Raw genomic sequence first — 9,497 nt, forward strand, 5'->3', positions numbered from 1 at the left:
CTCGGCCTCCCAGAGAGCTAGGATTACAGGCTTGAGCCACCGTGCCCGGCCTGGGTTACTTCTTAAGAGAAGGGCTTTGTTTCATTTCATAAAAGCAGGAGCTTGGAGGATCCTTAAGATCCATGTGACCTAAGTTTTTACACTTGGAACCATATATGACAAGGAGAAATGCTATACCCTTATGTTTCCCTTTGTGTAAACTTGATCATAGTATGAGATTTTCAGAAGGGAGAGAAGGAAGAAAAGAGAAAAGAGAGGAGAAAAGGAAGAAGGGGAGGAAGGGAGGGAGGGAGGGAAGAAAAGAAGAGATGACGCTCTGCACATTTTGGCATGCTGTAAGTATAGCACTGTTTGTCAGTGGAACTTCAGTTTTCCCTGCAATTCCACTCTATGCTATACATAACTACTTGCAAGTTATTTCAGGTAAACTACTTTCACTCCCTGGATATTCTCTGTCATCATTAGTTAGTAGCTGTCTCTCTTCCACACCCATTTCACAGATCTGATCTTGGAGATACGAAAAAGACTCCAAACAATTAAGACCACACAGCCAGTCAGAGAGTTTCTCTACCTTCTCAAGGATGGATTTTCTCTTTTCCACGGGGTGGCCAAGCCTCCTACCAAAAAGCCATTCCCTTACAGAACACCCAACTCTCGCTCTCCCTAGTGGAGTGTTGTAGCTCATTGGCTTTCCATTCTGGTTACACATCAAAATTTCCTGGGGAGCTTTAAAAGCAGGGGTCATCAAACAGATCCATAATCTACTTTTATAATAAAGTTTTATTAGAATATAGCAATGCTTATTCCTTTATGAATTGACTATGGCTGCTTTCGTGCTGTAATGGCAGAGTTGAGTAGTTATTACATTAATACAACTAAGACCGTATGGCCAACAAAGTCCTTTACAGAAAAAGATTGCTGAGCCGTGTTTTAAAGTGAGTGCTTGCCTGAACCCCATCCTGAGCCTCTGGGAGTGGGGCCCAGATATTTGTGATTTATAGAATTTCACAACAATTGTGATATGCAAGATTGAGAATATTGGTTATTGGTTAAGAATGCCTGTTCTAAAGTCAGATAGACTTGGGTTATAAGCTCTACTCCACCACTTACCATCCTGGGCAAGTTTCCTAACTTCTCTGAGTCTCAGTCTCCTCTCAATAACATGAGATGATGGTGGCACATTTCTCTAGAGTTATTGTGAGGATTAAATTTGATGATATACTCAGTGAATGCTAAATATTACCAGTAGTGAAAGAGGAAGGCATAGCTTTCTGCTTACCACATGCCACAGCACAGCTGAGGACCGCATCCTTTATGCTGCTCAAATCATCCACATCTCGTCCATACACTTCAGTGAGCTGAAGGGCCCGGGGCCAATCTCTGGCCACCAGGGCTTCCTCAAAAGCCTCGGTCAGCACATCTACGGCATTGGGAGAATGCAGGCCCAGAAGGACAGTAGAAAGACTAGCCTGCCCGCAGAGACTCGCTGCCAGACTCTGCCCCTGCTGGGAGGATCCTCGTAGGGGCTCCCAGGTAGCCAGGAGGGAGGCCTCAAGCATAGGGAATTGTTCCAGAAGGCGCTCACATTCCCGGGCCACCTGCTCTGTAGTGAGAGGCACCTCCCTGCGGCCCCGAAGCTCCTTCCATGACAAGCTGGGCTTGGTGACCTTTAACGCTGGGGAAGCCCCCAGGCAGGCCACCATAGCCAGTAGCTTTGAGCTGGATTTAAGGAAGGCCAAGGTAGAGGAGGTGAGGGCTGGGGGCAATGAATCCATTGGGGAGGAGTGGGACTTTCTTCCCAATGTGGGATTCTCAGTTGGCCTTGGGGCACTCAGTGTAGAAAGTGGGAGGTCACCCAGCCAGTGGGAGGTGTGCAGCTGAGCCAGGATGCCCAGGCGGGTCAGGAGGGAGGATGTCTGCTGGCTTTGCCGGGAAGAGCAAAGAGCAAGGGGCTCACAGCAGCAGTTGACGATGATCTGTGGCACACTTAAGCTGAGACCCTCTTGGGCCAGAAGGGCTGCCAGCCTGGAGGGAGAGAAGCAGAAGTCATACGAGGCCTGCATACATAGGCACCATCACCCAACCTTACAATTTCCTTATGCTCACACAAGCAAATGTAAATGCAGGCTCTTAATTATTCCCCTCTTTTTAAAAAAAATTTTAAACACAAAAAGTAGTCTATTAGACACATAGCTCTGCCCCTTGCTTTTCTACTTAATAACATACATATATGGGAGATCTGTCCATATCCCTGTACAGAGAGGACTCTCATTAGTTTTACAGCTATATAGTATTTCATTATGTGGCTGAGCCATAATTTAACTAGTCTCCTATTAGTGGACAATGGAGTTTTCTGATCTGTTGCTATTACATACCAGGCTGTAATGAGATGATTTTACACACACATCACTTATCGTATGCGTAATAAAGCTGCAAGATAAGTTCCCCAATGTGGACCGCCAAGTCGAAAGGCATATGAATTTGTAATTTTAATAGATATTGACAAATTCCCTTCCCACAGGGGCTGTGCCCATTTACATTTCACCAGCAATCTCTGAGAATGTTTGTTTCCCCACAGCCTAACCAACTATTGTGTTATCAAATTTTTTGGATTTTTGCCTACTCATAAAGTGAAGATTCACCCATTAACCACATACTTCCAATATAAATGTTAGAGGTGTCAAGAGAGAGAAAGAAAGAAATGAGGCATGATGAATTTTAATATAGCTGTATAAGAGTAAATGCAAAGTAAAGGCAAAGTCTGGAAGAAATCCCCACCCTCTATACTGACCGCAAGCACAACTGAGCCTTGGATTTCTTGATGAAATAATCAGAGAGGCCTATGGCCAATTGGCTCCTACCTGTCTGGGGGGACTTGTCTCTCAAGCAGGAGATGTGACACCAGTTGGGAAGAACTCTGTTGCAGTAGAACAAAGGGATTTCCTACCTTGACGTCCACATGATCTGCAAAGGTAAAGAACATGACCTTTGTTTGCACCACTGACTGCAATAGTTCTGAGCCCTGTTTCTCATAATCAATGAAAAAGTAGAGTCAAAATGAAGATAACATTGAGAGCCTTGTTAATTCATTCTAACTAAAGGGTACTATCAACCTGACATTGACCATAAATTTATCCACTACACCTTGTCACTGCTCTAAAGGCTTCCAACCACAGACAAACTTCAGTGGGTAGGTCTAGCACAGACAGCTCGCTCCTGCTCTCTTCAACCTGACTGAAGTGCATGCAGTACTTGCTCTGGGGACTCAAGTAAGAATCTGGTACTCTTATCAGACACTATTCCTCTGCTGAGTCCTCAAATCAAAATGGACCAAGTCTAACAGAGATATTTGTGAGTCACCTAATTCCACGAAAATTTATTGAGTATTCCTGTGTGCTGTACCACTATGCTAGCACAAAGATAAATAAAACAGACAGAGATGAATAAAAGAGCAGGACCTTACAAACCTAGAGTCCTTGGCTATTGCCAAGAACCTCTTAATCAAGTACCTTTCCTCTTCCTTGCCCTGAACGCTTGTAGGCCGGCCATGACTCCATTTCCACTTTCCTGCTACTTACCAGGTTCAGAGCTCAAACTCCGAAGGAGAACTGCAGCTAGAGTGCTGCAGTAACTGAAGAAGGTGCCCATGTAGTCAGTCTGTTTGCTGCCTGCTGGGGTCTGTTTGCCCAGGTTCTTCTGGAGGAGCTCAGTCTGGATGTGCACAGGGTGTGTCTCTGCCTCAGCTTTCTGGGCTGCCTGCTCCACCAGGGAAGAGAGTGGAGGACTCCTGGGCTCTGAGAGGAGTATGAAAGGAGAAGGGACATGGGCTTTAGTCTGTGCATCCAGCTTTGGGTCAATTTTTGACCCGGTATGTGAACTGGGCCTCCTGTACACTGCATGGGGCATCCTACAGCTTGGGGCTGCAATTATAAGGCAGTCATAAAATCCTATCAGTCACCTGGACACGTGGCACTCAGCCAGGAAGAGCTTTGAGTCTGGAGTGTATAAAATCACTCTAGGTATATAGTTTTATTTTCACCCTGGTTGTCTCTGGGGTGCTTTATGAAGAGCACATCAATCTTTTGTGGAAGGGTTGATCAATATTTACTGAGTACCTCCTGGCTATATTTCTCATTAAGAATGAAAAAAGTGGGCAAATGGAGTGTTGACCACCCTCTCAATTAAGAGGTAGGGGTCTTACCAATAAGTCTAAAGTAAAAATAAAATTTAAAAAAAAGACATAAGGGCCGGGCGCGGTGGCTCATGCCTGTAATCCTAGCACTCTGGGAGGCTGAGGTGGGCGGATTGTTTAAGCTCAGGAGTTCGAAACCAGCCTGAGCAAGAGCGAGACCCCATCTCTACTAAAAATAGAAAGAAATTAATCGGACAACTAAAAATATATAGAAAAAATTAGCTGGACATGGTAGCGCATGCCTGTAGTCCCAGCTACTTGGGAGGCTGAGGCAGAAGGATTGCTTGAGCCCAGGAGTTTGAGGTTGCTGTGAGCTAGGATGATGCCATGGCACTCTAGCCCGGGCAACACAGTGAGACTCTGTCTCAAAAAAAAAAAAAAAAAGACATAGGGAAACAGGTGAAGTTATGAGACGTGCCCTGGCTAACTAAAGGGCTGCCTAAGCCTCTGCTCCAAAGTATTCCTTCACTCTCAGCTGTTTCCTTTCCCCAGTTCAGCCCTTAACCTGTTGCCAAGCAGATGCCCATACCTGGTAGCTCTAGTGCCTCTCTCAGTGACTGAAGGGCCTGATCCAGCTGCTGGGAGAGGGTGGTGTGGGTGGCAATACAGTCCTCGGTTAGGCTGGGCCAGCACATCTGAAGCAGCTCCATGATGCTATACCGTGGACAGCCTCCTCCCTTTTCTTCTATACTCTCTATGGAAAGCAAATGAGAAGGAAAAACTGAAGTCTGCTGCTGACCCAATGTTCCAAGTCCAGGAGAAAAAAAATGGGACAAAAGCGAATCACCTGATTTAGTCTGTGCAGCTGACATAAGCGGATAGTTGAGAATCTTACTGATTTGCTGAAGAACAACTGGAAAACCTCGAATGCCATCAGCATTGAGAAATACATGGTCTAACCGTCGACCTGGAAATAGTTGAAGGAAGAGGGAATGCAATAAAAAATTAAGGTATTTTTAGTCCTCTGTTTACTTGTGAAATTTTACCTTCTTTAATATTAAGGAAGAAATATATGCTGTGCCATTTTGGGTGACAACCAGCACATCTGGCTTATTCCATGCTTGAGGTTCTAGGACTACCTCTGGCAAGATGCCTTAGCTGTCAATAGCAGCAGATTCAGAATCTCTGCCTTTCCTGTGAAGTTGCTGTTCCAAGCCACTTGGGCACTTCTTGTGGATTTGCCTTGGTACTGCCCTCAGCTGGGGACTTGAGCTGGGATCATATCTGTCTTTTCTAATTGCTTTAAGTGGTTTCCTTTTTTTTTTTTGGAGAGTGGGGTGGGCCGGAGGAGGGCCCGACCCCGCCTCTTTAAGTGGTTTCTTGACACTCCAACTATACTATAAACAACTTTATGGAGAGGGATTATTCCTGATACCTCTCCTATACCCCCACATACTTGGGACAATCTAGAGACACAGTAGGTACTAAGTTAATTCCTAATTGATTGACATGAAACTGTTTCAGCTATTAACAGCTTGAATAATATCCCCTTGCATTTTAGAATATAAGTATTAATATTAGATGAGGGAGAGACCAATCATTGGACAAAAACAACATTATGTAAGCCACAGTATACTTTCTTAGAAGGACTATCTGAACATTAAAGCACATTTTAACCAATAGCTCAGAAGTGATCTGGAGAGGTGTGTAGAAAAGAGTTAACAGAGCAGGCCTAAGACTGCTATCCTTAGAAGGCTTGCTTGCAAGGTTGCCCTTGGCTGGCATCTGTGGACTTGACTGGCAGAGAGTTTCCGACACTGATATAAAACTTTCCCTAATTAATGAGAGTGGCTCACTGGGCCTACACTGTTTGTATAATGGAACACCTGCTTTCTTTCTGGGAGTCTGGAATTTGTTACATGCCAGACAGAAGGTGTCTTTGTCACCAGTCCCAACAAAAACCTTGGGCCTTGGGTCTCTAATGAGCTTCCCTGTAGACAATACTTTGCAAGTGTTGGCACAACTCACTGGTGGAGGAATAAGTATGTCCTGTGTGACTCTACAGGGAGAAGACTCTTGGAAGCTTGTGCCTGATTTCCTCCAGATTTTATCATGAGCCTTCTCCCTTTGCTGATTTTGCTTTGTATCCTTTTGCTGAAATAAATCTTAGCTGTGAGTGTAACTACATGCTGAGTCCCGTGAGTTCTCCTAGAAAATCACTGAACCTGGGGGTGGTCTTGGGGACCCCAGACACAGGGGCTATCCATATCATAACTTATTCATCACTCTTCCCGCCACACTGCTGAGGTAGAACATGCTCCTTTCTCCCCCACTGCTCAGTCCTTCCAATGTTTGGTGCCTGTGTCAAGGATGGGCAGGGAGTGGAACTTTGCCTAATCGTATCTTCATATACCTCTCTCTTCACATACCTGTTCCTCTAAGAATTCCATACACACATTCTGGGACATTATTAACCCCAAAGTATGATGGTCTCTCCAACTGTGATTCATTAAGTTTTCCCTTACACCTGGTTTACAAATTCAAGACAGTCCTAGGTTTTAGGTTAAGTGAGGTTCACCGGGAGGGGGCATGTAGTCTAAAGGCTCCATTTCCATTGATACCATTTTAGAGTGTATATTTCTTCCTTGAATTTATCTGTAAATCAGAAAATAATTTCTCAAATGACTGCAGATTGCCATGTCTATTAAGAAGGCAAGACTCTCAACAGATTATAAGCCATCAGATTGGACATGAGGACATTTAACTAATAATCCTTTCTCTTTGTCCTCCCTCCTCCAATACTACTTTCTTCTTGCACAACTTATCGAGGTTCTGATAGTCATCTCCTCATGTGAGAATAAGGGATAAAGCTAAAGAAGCACACTCACCCCGGCTTTCAAGGCTACTGTTCAGACGCCGTTCAGCCGTTTCCAAGAGCTGCTTGCAGGTTTTCCAGAGCTGGCACTGAGAGCAAGCTAGGTCAAATGCAGCCATGGCGGGAGGACTGAGGTCTTCCAGAACCTCTCGCAGGGGGTCAGTGGGCTCCACCAGACTAGTGCTTATCCAAAAGTCCTCCTGGAGTATGAGGATGGGGTCTCCAGAGCTGCTGAGCAGCTTGTCAGTCACATCAGAGATGGAGTAAAACACCATTCCTGGCCACCCAGCAGTGGAGGAAAAAGCAAAGGGTTAAAATGATTCCAACTATTAGTTTTATTAGGAAAAGTAATTATCTTAAAAACATTTGAGGTGCATCTGCACAAGATAAATTCTGTGTATATTAGCACTGTCATTAGAGCCCACTCTTGTAGCATCAAAACAATGGCATAAAAAGGAAAACCAAAAGAAACTCAGAATGGTCCAGATGAGGGAGGGCTTCTTCCAAATGGGATCTAAAATTAGGTTGAGAAAGAATGAGGCGGATCTGTGTGCTAATCAGAAAAGATCTCTAAAACATATTGCTAAAAAAGCAAGGTTGATAACAATAGTGTCCTTGAGAGCTGATTTATATTAAAAACAAAAAGGATATGCATATATTCGTGTGAATAAGTGCAGTAAATTTCGGGGAGAATACATAAGGAGCAAAGTGTGATGGTAACATGACATACAGAGCCTAGGCCAGTAAGAGATGTGAAAAGTGGGACAAGATTCTGCCTTCAAGATACGAAAGAATGAGCTTTTTTGCAGTGCAGCCAAGGTCAGGAATTGAGATCTGTGAATCCCAGGTCATAAATGTTAATACATAATTTCTCCACTTTATCGAATAGTAAAATAATATGTTTTATCCCTGAATAATTACATGGGAAGGAAATAAACTCCTAACCATTTCCTCAAGCCAGAGATAGTGGCCATCAGATCACATGGTGGAGAGAGCCTTCATGCTTTTCAGTTTAAGTCACATAGGCCAAGCTTAATGGAGTGGCTCGAGTGGCAGTATGTGAACACCATAGTCAGGGAGGTTGGGCACAGCCAGAAAACTACTCTGAATGTGTCAGAATTGCTGTCTTTCAAGGGAGATGTTCTGCTTTGAATTTTTGCTCACCCTTATGAAGAGCCTAGGATATGGGTGGTTTCTCCCCTCCTACCCTCTCCTCCCAGCCACCTCACCCCCTATGGTGGCAGCAGGGAAGTCTGACCTGCTGCCGCAGCACTGCCAATGGCCTGTAGAGTTGAGCGGCCACTGCCAGTTCTTCGAATGGTGTTGCTAACCCCATCAGGGTTCTGGTTTTCAATCTTGTGCTCTACTTGGGCCAGCTCTTGGATCACTTCCTGATAGCGCTCCATGAACATGAGTTCCCCTGAGCTGGGTGAGGACTTCAAGTTGAACGTGAACACCACCTGTTATGGGAGAGGGAAAAGTGTGAGCCGTGGTAGACCCACTGAGTCGGGAAATGTCTAGAGATAGGAGGTCTTGTCAACCACTAGACTATGGCCCTAAGATGTCTGCTGTGCAGGGTCAGAGAAACACTCAATGTTATTATAGAGGAGTAGATAAAATATAAAAATTCATAAAAGTCAGTAATAAAACCACCAAAGCTCCAGTAGAAAATAGGGAAAAGATGTGGACAATTTCAGAGAAAATATATATAATATACAAATGAGAAACTGTTTTCCCTTACCAGTAATCCAGGAATTTAAGTAAGAATATCATTTTGCATCTATCATAATAAAAACATATAAGAATAATCCTCAGGAATAGTGTAACATTAACGGTCACAACTTTTTTAGAAAGCAATTTGGCAATCTATAAAGTTCTATAAATGGCCAGATATGATGGCTCATGCCTATATCCTAGCACCGTGGGAGGCTGAGGCTTGAGGATCGCTTGAGGTCAAGAGTTACAGACCATCCTGAGCAAGAGTGAGACCCCGTCTCTACAAAAAATAGAAAAATTAGCTGGGCATGGTGGCCTTGCCTGTAGTCCCAGCTACTCGGGAGGCTGAGGCAGGAGGATCGCTTGAGCCTGGGAGTTTGAGGTTGCAGTGAGCTATGATGATGCCACTGCACTCTAGAAAGGGTGACAGAGTGAGACTCTGTCTCAGTCAATCACTCACTCACTCACAAATAAAAGATTATATTTTTTGACCTAGTAATTTTTGTGAGAAACTTTCTTAAGGAAATAATTCAAAAGGCTTAATGCCTAAAGGCATTATTGATTTCAAGTATTACAAAGTTGAAAATAATCTAGATGTTGAGCAACAGGGAAATGGTTTAATGCAACTACTTGAACAGACTATTGTAAGGTCACTAAAATCAAAGTTACAAGGCATGTACTTATATTGTATTATAAAAAAGATACAATATATAGTTCTAGATTCAAAATAATCTCAGCTATATAAAAGTCATGTATATCTTGGAAAAATATCGG

At 43.9% G+C, this 9,497-nt stretch overlaps 1 protein-coding gene across 1 annotated transcript in view; it reads right to left on the minus strand.

Annotated features, from left to right (window-relative positions):
- ZFYVE26 (zinc finger, FYVE domain containing 26) overlaps nt 1-9,497 on the minus strand; it is a 62,609-nt gene that overhangs the window by 33,423 nt on the left and 19,689 nt on the right. Inside the window, exons 14-20 of the mRNA XM_012656042.1 lie at nt 8,266-8,467; nt 7,021-7,284; nt 4,980-5,099; nt 4,722-4,886; nt 3,579-3,794; nt 2,862-2,964; nt 1,280-2,025 (exon numbers count right to left, since the gene is read on the minus strand). Coding sequence (XP_012511496.1) covers nt 1,280-2,025; nt 2,862-2,964; nt 3,579-3,794; nt 4,722-4,886; nt 4,980-5,099; nt 7,021-7,284; nt 8,266-8,467 — 1,816 coding nt within the window. The remainder of the gene's footprint in view (nt 1-1,279; nt 2,026-2,861; nt 2,965-3,578; nt 3,795-4,721; nt 4,887-4,979; nt 5,100-7,020; nt 7,285-8,265; nt 8,468-9,497) is intronic.

This window comes from Propithecus coquereli, unplaced genomic scaffold (genome assembly GCF_000956105.1).
Source record: "Propithecus coquereli isolate 6110/MARCELLA unplaced genomic scaffold, Pcoq_1.0 Scaffold5, whole genome shotgun sequence".
Lineage (NCBI taxonomy): Eukaryota > Metazoa > Chordata > Mammalia > Primates > Indriidae > Propithecus > Propithecus coquereli.